The sequence below is a fragment of the Diadema setosum genome, chromosome 2, assembly GCF_964275005.1.
Source record: "Diadema setosum chromosome 2, eeDiaSeto1, whole genome shotgun sequence".
In the NCBI taxonomy this organism is placed as follows: domain Eukaryota; kingdom Metazoa; phylum Echinodermata; class Echinoidea; order Diadematoida; family Diadematidae; genus Diadema; species Diadema setosum.
In genome coordinates, this window is record NC_092686.1 from 26794025 (window position 1) to 26810783 (window position 16759).

The window sequence follows — 16759 nt, forward strand, 5'->3', positions numbered from 1 at the left end:
AAAGGTGGATATCTGGACACAGGGTCTGCGAGGGGGAAGAGGGGATTACCGATCCCCCTGGAGGGGGGAGAGAGAAACTGGATGATAGATTTCGCTTTTTGAGAGTCATTACTTTCTCGTTGCAGAGATGGAGTTGATGCGAATGGGGGGAACGGGGGGAAAAAGATAGAAAGAAAGAGGGAGACCGAGAAGGAGAGAGAAAGCGAACATGCTACCCTAAGGAAGACTTCTAATTCATCAGGGCACGGAGATATTATCGGTCATGAGGTTACGGCACTATTTTCGGGGGCCTGCTTTAGTTTTCTAATAATAGCATCCTGGCATACATTGAATGATGCTTTACTTCTTTCTTCTACTCTTTTTGGTCCCTCTCCACCTAAACCTGCTTTCCTTTTTTTTCTGTCTGCAATGTGGACAACACTTCAGAAATCAACAGACAAAAAGAAAAAAGAAGAAGATTGGTTTGATTGGATCAACTGGAGCAAGTTTACAAGAGAGAGAGAACAGGAGCTGTTTGTTGTTATGCTCATGTAAATGTATTTTTGGCAATGGTCAGAGGCAAAGAAAAAAAAAAGGAAGTTGCGTAAGAGCTTCATAATCGATTATTCAGCATATGTGAACTGGGCAATAACTGACATCACTTGTCATCGCATGCGGTCGGTAGGCTTTAATACTTTAACGAGGGACGACAAACCACTATGTATGTACTCTTGCTGCTAGCAAATTAACTGTTCAAGAATAGCACCATGCCACATACCACTCATCTAACAGAGTCAAGGTCAGTGAGAATATCACTCTACAACTGTCATTCCTACGCACTTTCCGACCTACTCACTCACTCATTTAACAAAGCTCCAAGGTTCACCTCATTTGACACAAAAACACTCAAGGTACAGTGTACAAGGTATGCACACATCAATGCATAAAGGACATGATCATAAACAATACAGGGAGGGGTTCCCGAGTCAAAATTGTGATGCCTTAGACAAGTCCTTACACTCCAACACAATCCTGTGGTTTGTGTTATCAGCAAAAATGGACCCGCACAATACTGGAATTGGTCAATCTTCTGCATGTTATGAATAATTTGTGTACCCATTACAATTTAGAAATGATGCAGAATACATAGGGTTCCAAATGTAGCAAACAGGGAGAAAGTGACCAAAGATACAGAACAAAAGTAATCAAACTGACACATTTAGGGTAGAAGTTATCATAACCAAAAGGACTATACTTTCATATCAAATCTAGCAATGGCAAGGGGTGAACTTCCTGTATCTCCTTGCTCCTGCAATCTCCTGCAATCTCCTGTACATACCCCACACCCCTTCAATAGTACTCTGCTCAATACATGATGTAAAAAATTGAAAAATGAGTGCACAGAACTAGTAGCAGACTCGAGTCACTGATCACCCATTACTAATAACTCGATAAGATGGCACACAAGAGTGAAGACAGACTGGCCATTATTAATCTACAATCTGACGTGAGCTCCTGTTTTCTTCAGGTAGTCTCAGAGTTCCGCTGCAAAACCTGCTCTACTCAACGCATCCTGCAGCCCTCCTTCCTAGAGACTTCTTATCTCCATGTTAGTTTGTGGGAGGGAGTGGGGTGCAGGGGGTATTATGGATGCAGCAAGGCAGAGGAAATGTGACCATTATGATGTTGATGACGATGACAATGATGTTGATGATGATGATGATGATGATGGTGGTGGGGGGGGGGGGGAGGAAGGGAGAAAGCAAGGGAGAGGGGAGGTTGACCACACAGTTATGTTAAAACTTAGCATAATCTCACATTTCTGAAAGGAGAGAAACTAAGCCAATATATGGGCTCTTTACAAATCCCTCATCGACTTAAAGATACCATAGACATTTCTGGAACAGGATGCAATCTCTTTCTCTCCCTTCCTGAATTTTGCACTGGTACATGACATGGCAAATGTTAGCTGTAACAAAATCACCAGTGTGACAAAATGAAATCATGGGAGATACAGCAGGATACTCGCCCGGGAACTTTGGTTACGAGATCCGGATGTGAGAACATCTACAGGTATCACATCAAAGCAAAACTGGAGTCTGCTGAAGACCACGTGACATTGACATGCACTTTGTTTACGTGACAATGGGGTAAATTGCGATGTGATTCTGCGAAGATTTTTAACCCGTTGAGGGCGAGTCCCGAGTACACTTGGGCAAGTGTCCATGGGAAATGCGTGCTGTAGCAAAATCAGCCCATCATGAACGGGTTAACAACATGACGTTAAATTCACACACATTTTATTCACATTTTTAAGAAAGTGCAATAATGTTCGACAGATTTCTGTTCAAATTTGAACCAAGATGGCCAAGAGGAGGGGGGTTGATATGTAAAGGAAGAACAAACATTTTACCTGGTTAAAATGTCATAACGACTGTATTACTGGTATTGAGCAATGGCCTTTTCACTTTAACACAAACCACACACACACACATCTCAAACAAATGACACAAGAAAGGGTGTGGGGTTACTAGGACTATCTTTGTACTCAAGAAAACTACCCTTAGGATGCGAGTTTCAGGGCGAGTTGAGCCTACAAAAATAGCAAAATTACACACATATGCAGAATGAAAACCACTGACAGCGAAAGTATGAGATTGTATATCTCTGAATGGATTCAACAAATTATTTGTTGGTATGTGCAAGTTTAGTCTAACTATCAAAATGAACACGATACTTAGACTAATTTGTATATGAAGGGTTTGTTTGCAAAAACCAATAAGTCCATTTTTGAAGATTTTGAAGTACGATCTCTGTCATAATGTACAAAATAATACCTTTTAAACGATATATTGGTCACTACATATAAAGGTATATTTTTGAAGTTATGGTCAAAAGAAGTAAAAATGTTCTTACTATTCTCTTTATTTTTCTTGACCTTTAATCGCAAATATCTCCATTTGGCAAATATGGACTTATTGGTTTTTGCAAACAAACTCTTCAATTGTAAGTTCAGCAGTTGGGAATCATGACCTAAAAGTGAAGCTGTCAGCATTACTTCCATTTATGTTCAGTCTTTCCAGGACAAAATCTCACTAACAAGACGGAAATGTTGGCACAAATATATTGACAAAAAAGTGATGTTCATTCTAACCAAGAAATCAATTTCAATGCAGGTTGCAGAAAAAAAGAAAGAAAGAAGAAAGGATAACTCAATCTTGAATCCTGGGTGCTCAAGACTGAGCTGCTTGGGTTTGTAAACAAAATATCAATCCAATGGCTATGGCCGATACAGACATTCCCAACCTATCCTGCCTTGATTCAACCCAAGCTGAACACACACAAAAAAGTCAAGTATAAATGAAATGAAATGCCGCAAGGCAATGATGCAACACAGACATTTCTAAGCATCCCGGAATTTGAAAAGATATTATGAAACCAAAGTGGAAGACATTTAAAGAGTCATGCATGAAAAATAGATATAATCATGGTCAGATCATTTGTGAAATTAAGGGCAGGCGTGTAATTGAAAGCAGCGATTAGCTACAGAACTGCATGATGAGTGATTGCGCAAAATCAAATCTGCACTTAATTAGGTAATTAAGAAAATATAACAGAGGGGATATTGTAAATAAAGAATTGATCAAAGTCGAAGGATGTCTATCTATATTATTCCTGTTTGTGTGTATGTGTGTGTGTGGCGGGGGGGGGGGGGGAGAAAGGGGCGGTACAGGGAAGGAGAGAAGTGGGAGAGTGGACTTACCAGCACCATATTCCCCAAAGTGCCAGCATGTGCACTGAGGAGAAATCCTCCAGAAGATTTGGTATGGACGGAATGTCCAGCTTCAACTTCTTCAGGGGATTCTTAAGGGTCACTGCCCACTTTCCAATCGGCATGGTGACTTAACTAGCTCTGTTCCCAGAGCAGTTCCCAAAGAGAGAGACAGGGGTAGGAAAACCCACTTTTATTATGATTTCACAAGTCCAAGGGTATCGGGCACCAATGTCAGTTGTACATATCTGCGGAGGGAACCATTGCTACTAGATGGGCGGAGTCTGGATGCCGGTGCACAGCCGAAAAGTGGGAGGGCAAACTGTTAGCTGGTAGGGAGTCTGTGATGTTTCGTCACCCTCACAACCAAAGAATGAGGTGCTTCGTGGCCACAGTGCGCATACAACAGCTGTACTGGAATAGTTTGATACACTGAAAACAATCTGCTTCACAACGACACCTGCTTGCTGCATTAAAACAGGTAGAGATTCCAATCAATGTTAGACGACAATGATCTCTCTCTCTCTCTTATCCACATCAGGAGAAGGCTGGTGTGTGGTGGTGAGCTTTAAGCTTTCTAGAAACTAGAACCAGATCTACGGAGTCAAGTGGCATAGGCCCACAATATGTTGTTATTCAGTGCTAAACACAATAATTCATTTTCCAAATAAAGAACAAATACAAATGTACATGTACATCGGGATATGTTCATTGAAATTGGAGCACAGCATTCATCCAGGCTTTCAAACAGCCTCGATTGCACACGTTCAACAGAACAAGTTGAGCATGTTTATGGTTTCCGATCATAAAGTTACATCTGCTGGCTAGCAGGACCCACAAGGCACACGGGCCAAGACATACAGTAGTGGCAAAACACAGGCAAGCTATCACGGAATCCCTGCTCAAGATTGGTATTTTAGTTGCTGTTGTTGCTTTTCCAAGTCCACTCGGCAAGAATTTATCCACTGAGCTTGAGACAAAGGTGAATGGACAACTTCTTGCAGTGTTCTTTACAAGTATGACTCGCTCCTCACAGTCTGAACATGGGAAAAGTCCTCTCAAATGGCCTGATCTGTGTCCGGATCTTCAAAACATTCATGTATCTCTTCAAATTCATCGAACATGCACACAGTTTTAGGGCAGCAGTCCGACACGAAATTTGGGAGATAAGGAAGGTGAGGAGGAAAAAGCAGCAGAGCTCTCCTCAGAACACAGACACCCCTCTAGTCAAATCTATCTGCACCGTGGCAGGGCGTCCTTCAACCCTCAAAAAGACTGGCCACATGCAGGCAAGCAGAGTATCTTGCAGAATTTTCACGTTAATGGCACATCAGACTCGACGCGGTTAAAAGGCGGATCGAGGGGAGAAGGTTAAGAAAAGGCTACGGCCAAGGGAGGAATGGCACCAATTTTCGGCCCTTTCCACTGGCTTCCTCCTCCTGGCCTATTTTTGGCAGTTCCCCCTTTCGACTTTCCGCCACACCACGGTCCCTGCTCATCGCTCGCACAAATCTATACAACCCCGCGCCGCTCTCTCCGCCCTGCACTCTGCAAGAAGCAAAGGTGCTGACGCAGCTACGGCAAAAGCTGCACAAACACATGCAGACGGACACACCCCCTTCTCTGCACACGGCTTGAAATGTACGGACGCATCTCTTGCGCACAGGTCAAAAACAATGTATCCTGCCCTCTTTTCTCCTCATTCGGGGGAGGGGGAAGGGGGCAATTTAAGACTTATTCATCACCCTTTTAGCCAAAATCCTACACATTATGAGCATGAGCATGCAATGTTGAGAATATACAAGACATAAAAGGGGAAGAAACAAAATCAACAAAACTTGACAAAACACAAAAACAAAGAGAAGATAGAAAATAACAATAACAAAGGCTACACACAATCAACAGCATAAAGTGCTATAATCAATCATTCAGGACTTTATACATGTACTTGTGAACAATATCCCACGTATACTCCAATTTCCAAGTGTTACCTTATAGGATGGTTCCAAAATGAAATCACCATTCGACCTATGTACATTCACAATGAAATAGCAGAAGCCCACAATTCGCAAATGAATTTTGTAGTAGATTTTGATAATTTGTAAACTTTTGACTAGCTGGAAGCATTACCACACAGAAAATTTTTTACAACACAAGTTGTCAACACTCACATTATGAATGGTTTTAGATTGCATTGATTCAGAGAAATGCAGGTTTAAAGGGACTGTACAGTACTGGTTGAGGTGGGGATTCATGTTTTGAACATTCCTATGTGAGATAATGAAAAGCCTCTTATGAAATATGAAAGAGCATGTAATTTTAAGGATTCAACGTTTATTTGATGAAAATTGGTTTTCAAATGGCTGAGATATCAAAAAAAGTGCTAATAATAAAAGGCGACATGCCACAACTTTATTAGGACCTCTTTGTTTCACCTTGTTTTTGGATATCTCAGCCATTTCAAAACCGATTTTCATCGAATAAACTTTTGATACCCCTTAGAACTGCATGCTCTTTGACATCTCATAGAGTGATTTCTGAATATCTCTCAAAATGTTAAAAGCTAAATCCTCACCTTGACCAGAACTGTACACACCCTCTAACTATCAAATCGGCTCACAATTCAAGCTTTCCATAGCAGCTAGGCCAAATGTATGTCCATCAATGACAATAGGATTATGAAACATAATGGGTTTTTAATCCTGATACAGTGTGGTCATTACTTATTAATGTTGTGCACCATAACATGTCATTATCTGACCACAATAGCATTTACAAATTAATTCTACACCTACAGAGGAATACTGTATTTTCTTTATGGTTCGTTTGATGGTTTATGCAAAATTCTATTTCACTTGCTTCTGTTCACACACACTGCGCAGGGCAATTATCGCGAGAGTTTTAAAAAATCAACTATGGCCGTAACATGACTCAGAGCATACAAGTGTGTGGACCTACTGTACTGTGGCGAGTTGCAGTGTGGGATTTAAAAATTGATAAAGTCTCTGTGTGCTGTTCATATACACACCACACAAGGCAAATTTTTTACAATAACTTTAAAAACATTAAGCTGTACTGATTTTTGTTGATCGCCACAGTTAATAGATTTTTTGTGTGTTCACACACACAAATTAATGGTTTTGCATCGCATTGTAATTTTTTCTTTCCAAAAACTGTGAATTTTGGGTGTATGTGAATGTAGCTATGGTTTTGGTAATCACCATTTCTCCACTTACAACTGGATTTAAACATTTCTTCAGAAGGCTAATAAATGCACTTTATTTTCCTTTTACAGAAAATAAACATACTTCACGTGATACATGTCACACTTTTATGCATCATGGGTGGCATAGGAACTGCTTTTTACCTAATATGATTCAGCGCCAACATGTGTGATTTATTATTTTTTTTTTTTTTTTGGGGGGGGGGGGGTCATTTTTGTTGTTTAGTGTTTTCTTCCATGGAGCTCACTAGTTTCCCACCATCAGCATCCTTCTTCCTCGAAGTGACAAGAGCAATTTCCAGGAGGAAAATTAGCTTCACGTTGGTTTTTGTTCTCATATTCATCCCTCATAGCAACTGATTTACTAGTTAAGGTAGGTGGGGAGGGAGCCATCATGGTACTACCTTTTATTATGTTCTTCATGTCAATCTACATATAATCGCACACACACACACTTATCTTGCCCCGGCATTCTTCTCATTTTCCAGTCTCTAGGTGGGGAAGCTCTGCTGGCTACTAAAGGGAACTACACTTCAATATGATGACTAAGAGGTGATGAAAAACATGATAACGTTGCACCAAAAGTGGCAAATGCTGGCTTGTAACAAGTCTGCTTAGATATGGATACTGGTTTCTTGGTCCGTCTACAGATATCATGCATATCGGTCTACTACAATCACGGTGATAAGAGAGAAAAATTTGCATCTTTATATGGATTTTGCATCAAATTCATATTGCATTGAAAAGTTTTTGTTTCTGTTTTGTTTTGTAATCATGCCACCCTTTCATTGGTGCATTTATTGGTTTGAAAATTGTCATGTGATATTTTTGAAATAATGAAGGGTTTTTTTTAATATATAGTTTGTATTTTTTCATACAAGACATTTTAAAAGGTATAGTTATGAATGTTATACTATGATTATCAATGCCACATAAATCTGCAACACTGAATGCATCTGGCAGGGATATAGGTTAGGCGGTCCGCGGACTATAGCTATTTAGTTAACTTGCCCAATGTCTGGCAGCCCTGTCAGGTGCATCCAGTATTTTTGTGTTATTGTAATGATTAATTATTTTCAACTAAAGTAATTGATTTTATACTGAATGTTTTCTGCCAAATGAAATAATAATAGAAATGACTATAAAATATGATTGCACTTATTGCATGATGATCACTCAAATTTGATTTTTAGTGCTGCTTCTGATGATACTGATAATCACGGTGAAAGCAAGAAGTATGTCTAGAACAATGCAATGATTTAAATAATAGAAATAACAATTGATAATAATCATAATGATAATACAATGTATATGATGGTCATCATCATCATTATCATTGTCATAGTGATGATAATAATGAGGAAAAAATATTCATCATTAAATCAATGCTACATTGTAGAAGGAAAGATATTTTACATAGATCAAAACAAGAAGGAGAAGCAAGAATGAAAAGGAACCTCAGCCAATCTCTCATACAATTCTGGCATTCACCTGGAGCTACCATGTACTGTACATCTTTTTGATAGTACATTTTGAGAACTTTGCCAGGGGAAAGAGGAAAAGGAAAATGGGCAAAAACATCCTGCACTTGCCACGACAGTGAACCGGTGAACCGGTGAACTTACAACAACCTAGATTGTAAACTTGGGCAATGCACACTCTGGAGTTCATGTCTTTCACAAATAAAAAAGAATAACTGAAAGTGCTGAAGAAAAGAAAACATGGAAATACCAGTACCTCATGTCTCAAAGGAAACTGTAAGAAAACATTCTTGAAATAATGTTCCAGTTGGGAGACACACAAAAGAGTTCTTTTAAGGGTATCCTCAATACGTCGGTCACAAAGTCAACTTGCATTGTAATTCACAAATTGTTTACACCAATCAAATATGTCGATGTAGTGCAATTTTGTCCATCAGTGGTATATTAGAAACCTACTGTAAAATCATTGAGTCACAAGAGCAACATCATTTTCTATGACAAGGAGATATCATTAATTTTCTCAGTTAACCAACAGAGAGACAGTTCACTCTAGAAAAGGTTTTTAATGAAACTACTGTTCACATTTTGCACATGTACATCTAACAGTATTTAACACTGAAACATTTTCATGTTTTCGTTTTTGTTTTCAACCCTAACTCACATTTTTAGAACTACTTTGAAGCACTAAAGTTGCTTTTGTCTGTTTATTTTTTGCTCTCTTTTTTTTTTCTCTTGAAAATCTTAACAAGGGGCTTTAAGAATCAGTTTTAAATCTAGGGATTAAGAACCTATTGAAATTTCTAACACCCAAAAAGATAATTCCATAATGAACAAGGGTCTTGAATCAAGGTTTGTTTTGCTACTCTATCTTAAGAGAAAAAAAAGACAATAAATAGTAAAAAAAAAAACTATGGTATAGAGACCACAGAGATGTTGGTTTAAGAACTTGAAAGGTCAAAGGTCAGCCGCATTTTATGATAGTGGCATTAAGAGGGTTTAGGTGTAGGTCTGGAGGTCTGTTGTTGTACCTGGCAGGCAGCTCCCTGAGGAGTTCTGTTCCCCGACGCACGACGTTCTCAAGCTTGTTGAACATTTCCTTCGTCAGTTCTGCCATCTTGGGGAAAAAAAAAAAAGAGGGTTGCCTGAAATCCTCAAGATATTAATCCAGGGGAGCGTGTGTTCAACTACAAAATTTTCCGGACCACACTCAAGCAGTGCACGCGGGGAAAACCACAAGATATCACGCTCACTTCCTTTTGGTGCTCTGTTGTAGCATGTGCAGAAAGCAGTGGAGCAGCACTGGCCTGGCTCACCATGCAGTCACATCATGAACATTGCTGGTGGTCCCAACGACGAAACCATAGAAGCACTACCAATTCCGTCAGTCTCCAAGATCGACGTCAACTACCAGAAAGCAGTCTCGTGTGTCATGTGGAATGACCTTTCAGCCCACACAAATCTTGCAGTAAAATAGACTGTTATGCAATGCAACTCCTCCCCACTAGAAGCCATACAGTTTCCCTGATTCGGCCCGTCTCTCTGTCACTTGGCGCACGTAAACTTGCGGTAGATCGCTTGCGAAAAATCTAACCATGCACTCGAGGAGAGTCCACAACCCACCTCTGCCAGCTATCCCCAACTATACTGGGTGCAAGGGAGCAGAGCAAACCAGCAGTTCTGAATGTCCTGGCTATAATATTTCAAGCAACACCTAAACCGGGGCGACGTAAAACCTGAACGACAGGCTTGTTGTTGCAATGAGGAAGTGAGAGTTTGCAGACCACGTTGCGAAAACAAAACTCCCGTCCCACTTTACCTTTTGAGCTGGTAAGGGGATGGAGGTTGAAATGAGATTCAATCTGTAGTAATTACGGCTGACACGTAATGGGGGTCACACTGATAATAACAAAACCAACGTTGTGGTGTGACTTTATTCAACCTCATCCTCCCCCCCCCCCTTCAATTTTAATGGCCATTGTCACTTTATTTCCTTCCACTATGTAATACTCATGCCCTACAACACCCACAAACTGCACAGGGCTAATTGTCTTTTTACACACTATGAATTACGCATAATAAATCCACAGAGCTATCACCTTGCTGCTCATCTCGTCTGCACTCAGTATTTTCATGACCATGAAAGACAATTGGGTGGTAAAGACGAAGCACGCATGGTGTGGTGTCAACACGCCAGAGATGATGTGTGTATGGGTTTCTGGGTATGATGAATAATCCACACGAAGGAAACCACAATGTACTGTGTGCATGTACATGCACTACATAGAGCAGAGACACGATTAAAACTTTGTGCATGCGTATTCGTATTCAGGAGTCAGGAGAAATTCACCAAACCCAACACTGAACACTGTTACAAATTTTTGTGTTGAATCTATTGGCATAGATGAGAATCTATAAAACAAATAACACTTATTCAAGGAAGGAAGGAAGGAATCAAAACTTTGGGCATATGCATCTGTCTTCAAGGGTTTACAAAAAAAAAAATCATCAAATCAGTCATCATCACCACTACAAATTTTCAAGTTGACTATTTTGGAATAATTTCAAATATAGCCAAAAACCAAACCAAACAATAAATGCATTTAATCCAAGGAAGGAAGGAATCAAAACGGATCAAACAAATCTATCAAACCAATCATCACTGTTTCAAATCTTTAGGTTGAATACTTTGGAATAGATCAGAATATATCAAAAACAAACATATAAACAAACCAACAAATACAAGCAATTCCAGCAAGGAAGATATAAAAACTTTGCGCATGTGTATCTGTATTCAAGGGTCAAGAAAAGTTCACCAAATCCAATATTATCACTGTTACTTTTTGTGTGTGTGTGTTGAATCTACTGTAATAGATCAGAATCTATTTATAAAAACAACAAAGACATCTAATTCAAGGTAAAATCTAACAAACCTCTGAGTGATTAATAGTTCTACAAGAGCATCAGTGAGTATATTCAAATTATCAGCCATAATCCCATGGGGTCTTCATCTAAACAATCCCCAAGACTTAGATGCTCCTAAAATTGATACTCTGCTTTATAAACACATAATAAACCAATACGGTTTCTCTGAAAAATTTCAAAAAATGCTTAGTTTTCCTTTAGGTGGCAAGATGTATATGATAACAATATCCTTAGTATATCTTGAGTTTTGGAGGGAAAAAATTTCTTTTGACAACAAGAACAACAAGAACAACAAAAAAGAAGTTTAAGACTAATTCATTCCAAACAAATGGAAAGCACAACATATGTGACATGAAGATCGTTAAGCAACAGCAACTTATCTTCTACGATGCTTCTGAGAAAACATATTTGTAAAATCATTCCCAACATTAAAATGATCATAATATTGAGCAAATTGCAGTGTAATTTTTTGAGATAGTTTTACAAACCTATTGCAGTTATTTTCTTGCTTTCTCCCAACATTGCTTTATTCTTGATAATGCATACCAGAATGAAGTACATTAAAGGCATACACGTAATTTACAATTTTCAGATGGAAAAAACTGAGAATTAGTGCTTTAAAATAGTTCTAAAATGTTAGGGATAGAAATAACCACTGTAAAAATTTTAATCTGTATAATCAATGTTAAATGTTGTTAAATACACAAAATATGAACAATATTTATAATAAAAATGTTTCCAGACTAAACCATCTACAGTAACGGTTTATTGAAAAAAAAAAAAACACTGATATGTCCCTATATTTTAGGCTTTATTGCAAAAATTGTATAACTATGGTCAGATGTTTTGTGATTCCACAAACCTACACATATGCATCAAATGTGATATCTAAAACATTTTTAAATCACTGCTCCCAAAGGTTAACATGACCTTTAACTATAAAGTCACATGTATGATATTACCATTCCTCAAGTCTAGAGCAACTTTCTGCATGAACAACAAGGAAAACCAGTTTCCAATGCAACATCACATTCACACTTCTTATTTTGGTGAATTCCGGCTCAATATTTTATGGATGGTTGATACGTATACATATATCACTTCCTCAAATATTTGATTCCATGCCTTGGTTTCCTGTCCATGTTTCTGAAAAAGATTTAATATCAATATCCACACAGGAAATACTGACTCTAGTATTACAATGAATGTATAGTGCAAGGTCCTAAAAACAACAATTTTTGTCACATGTAGGACTGTAATAAAATCTGTTTTCCTTTTTTGAGACAAACAGAAAGACTGAGACTAGATCAAGCAGATAATATTCCACTACAACACCATAATATTGACTTAATAACTTGCCTAATGAAGAGCTGTACATTTTTAATCAATCTATATCCATTCCAATCTATAGCCATTTTTTTGTTCTTTTTGATCAAAATTTTACTTTTTTCTTTCTCTTTTTTAATTCACATAAACTGTACATGTAGGTTAATCTTTGGGCAGGTAAGCACAGAAAAATTCAGGTTAACTTTGAGGTTGTCATGGATACTTCATGATCAGATGAATCAGTGTGTGAACTTATTTTAAACATCGGGATGACTGCATGTTTCTCCTATTTGTGTCTTGTGCCCACTTACTCATCGCACTAATTTTGTCCAAAGGTATTTCTGCAGCTGGTATACACCTTGCCAAAATTAATTGTAGCTATTGCCAAGTTAGGTAAGCTTGCAAGTAAGCCCTCCAGCTGACCACAGTCTAACTTCAATGGTTGACTTTTTTAGGACAGTGTATGTAAAAGATGACTTCATTCCTGGAAGAAAAAAAAGAAGAAAAAAAAAAACCCACCAACAGAACGTATCCATAATCCCTGAAATCACCTCAAATGTACTTTGTGTAAAATGTAATTTGTAATCCAAGTGTGTCCCGTATTTTACAAGATTTTAAGTGTTTTAGGACATTATCACATGGATACAAGTAATACCTAATTACCATGACTCAACACTTCATTGCACTTTGGAAGATGATGAGATCAAGAGTAATATCATTTCTGTTTGGTTGACTAAAGTGTTTTTCCTGGCATCACTCTTCTCACCGTTGTGTTGATTTTAACCCATCCAGGACGAGTCCCGAGTATACTCGGGCAGGCGTCTATGGGAAATGCGTGTGGTAGCAAAATCAGTCCGTCCTCAATGGGTTAAATCCGTGGAGGATGACAGTGCTTCGTAGAAGCTTAGCATACACAAAGTGTGCGAGGAGCATCTCTGACTGTCAAGGAAATTATCACTGGTGATGGTCCTCGTTACATCGAGGGCAAGATAAACATTTTTGTTGGAGTTCCAGTGAATTATTTCCTCTTACTCACTTGTGAAGCCACTCTGTCGTGGAAAGAACTTGCGAAATGCAGCGAGGAACCCTGGAATAATTTACGGAGTTTGGCATCCTTCATTTGCATACAATTCATCCTAAACTGGTCTTTGGCAATGTGTGACAACTCACAGAGTGGACATATGCCATCTCATCCTTTGCTTTGGGGCTCTTTCCTTTTGTGAGTGTTGGCTAGAAGATGCTTCGTGCATTCAAAGATGATTACCTGGGAATTTCACACAAATATCTGACATGTTTGGTAGGTAACTACCCATTCCTTATTTCTCATTCATAATGCAAAGCCATAACTCAGCTGAAAATTCAGTCTTTGTGTGTTCACAACAGAAGTAGAGTTAGAAATCACTATTTGACTTTTTTGATGAGGTTGCCATGGTGATGAGTCACATATTACGTTCCATAATTTGCTTTCATTCTGCACCCTAACCACCAGCAATGACTTGCATAGTCATTCCTTTTATCAAAACCTCTGGTGACAAGTGCTTACTCATTCATATGAATTGGTGCCACATACATAGAAGCACTTGGCTTACATGTCACAAACAAGCAAGGAAACAAGATGAGAGTGTGACATACCAGGATATTCTTCACATAACTGACCTTCATTGCACCAAATAGTGTTATATCAAGTTGGCTCACTTTGCCAATTTTAGACTGTTAATGGCAGTCTCAAGTACAGTTTGTATTTCAGACTCATTTAATTACGTGCTCAGATAAATGGATTGTGTGTGTGGGGGGGGGGGGTTCATCTCACAGACAGACAGACAGGCAGACAGAGAGACAGAGAGACACAGACCCGCAGAAACACACAATTGAAAGCTGATATCAGGGCCAACAACCTCTGCATATCAACATACTCTTGCACAGTAAAAATATATTATGATTTTGAGGATAAACATATTTTGGTTTAAAAAAATAACCAGGAAAATACTAAGCATGCTAAATAAAATTTCAAAAGAACATTTTCATCCCAAAAATATGATTTCCTATTCTAAATCTGAGAAAAAAAAACCCAAACATACACATATATTATCATCGCATGAAATTGTCAGTTGGAAACTCTGTAATTTTTCTATTTCTCTTTTTTCTTTTGGTAGGAGGGGAAAGGATTGACTTCCCATACCTGCAGGGATTTTCTCTACTCCCTCTTAAAGGGATAGTATAGCTTTGGTTGAGACTTGGCCTCAGGTTTCAAGCTTTTTTGATAAAAGAGTGAGAAATTTCTTGTGGAATATGTAAGAGTTCATGTAATTCCATGAGGAATTGAATGTTTTTCTGATGAAAATTGGTTTTGAAACGGCAGAAACAGCCAAAACAAAGAGATCCTAATAAAAGGTGGGACCCACCGTTTCTTATGATCACTTTGTTTTACTTTATCTTTGGATATCTCAGCCATTTCAAAGCTGATTTTCATCAAGTAAAGTTTGAAGTCCTCTTAGAATGGTATGCTCTGTAACATTTCATAAGTGGTTTCTTAGTATCTCACAAAAAGTTAACATCTGACTCCCCTTCTCAATCAAAACTAAACCATCCCTTAACTTTGCATGGACATCCATGAACACATGAAGTTAACATCTTATATCTTTTTTTTGCCATGAACAAAAAACAAAACAAAACAAAAACAAGAACAAAAGCACATGCTGCCAATGTTTCTCTAAACTTAAACCACATGGAAGTACACTTGGACCAGAATTAACAGACAGACCCATTGATGCTGTGCTAAACTTCTTTCTGCACTGAATACTGGACTCACCTGAAGACCACGAAAGCGAGTCCGCCCAGGGTGACGGCCAGTAGAACCAGGAGGGCAAAGACCACGCCTATGACACGCCCAGCATCCTCCCGGGGGTTTATTGTGGCTCCAGGACCGGGATTAGGATCAAGGGTTGCAGCTGATATTTTTTTTTTTTATTTCATTTAAAGGAGAAAATCAGGTAGAAAGAAAATCAAAAAGAAAATATTGTATGGAAATGTACATTGTATATCTAGAGTTTAAGTCTTTAAAGGTCACAGGTGATAGCTAAGAAAGACAAAAGCAGTAGGACTACTACACATCGTACAAAAAAAATAAAATGCATCAATTTGTCACAGGCACATCTGAAAGAGATGCTCCTTCATGTTCTTATCAGGGAAAGTGAAAACTATTAGTCAAATTGTATACTCTGGTATTTTCATGTTCATGTTCTAACATACAATCCTCTGATAAGTTAATACATTCGTAAATTTGAATGAAACTAGTCAACAAAATTAATTCTCATCCCCATTAGATTAAGGGAAATAACATCACTACACATACACACTGATGTGATGTTGTACAGACCTAAAGAGAAAGACAGCTACATTGTATGTCTTACACTGGCAACAGAAACCAATTTTCAAAGGCTTGAAGGAAAGAAAAAAAAAAACACTAAACAAAGAAGAATAGATTAAACTCAGGGAGCATGACTATATAAAAGAGTAGAGAGTAATAACAAGGGGTGTGAAATAGATGCATTCACTAAGTGGAACTTTAAGCATTGCCATATTATACACTAGTTTAGAGATTAGGATTATAGATCTTGACCTTTGACCTCCACAAATGACCTTTCAACCCTGCATGGAAAACTTACTTCTTTGTCTCATTGTATTCTTCCTACCAGATAACACTTTTACTTGACATACATGGCAGGTGCTATGGCTGGAAATATTACATTTTGAGTCAGAGTTCAATGACCTCTGTTTACCTTTTACCTCTGCTATTTCTATTTAACTCTTAATTTTTTTTATCTCCGTTATTTCGTATCAACTGGCTATCTAATCATTTTCTTCCTGTAACAATAACAAAATATTAGTTACTGCTGGTATCCAAGTAAGATTGTAAAAGAGTGTCCAAATTATGTTATTTAATGAAGTCTGTCTCAGAGCAAGAGACAGATTTCATTAAATAACATAATTTGGACACTCTTTTACAATCTTACTTGGATACCAACAGTAACTAATATTTTGTTATTGATAAAAAGA

At 38.2% G+C, this 16759-nt stretch overlaps 1 protein-coding gene across 1 annotated transcript in view; it reads right to left on the reverse strand.

The window, feature by feature from the left end:
• The window catches only part of LOC140241351 (putative receptor-type tyrosine-protein phosphatase mosPTP-1), a 212815-nt gene that overhangs the window by 57060 nt on the left and 138996 nt on the right, over window positions 1-16759 (reverse strand). The window contains exon 12 of the mRNA XM_072321088.1: window positions 15513-15651. Coding sequence (XP_072177189.1) covers window positions 15513-15651 — 139 coding nt within the window. The remainder of the gene's footprint in view (window positions 1-15512; window positions 15652-16759) is intronic.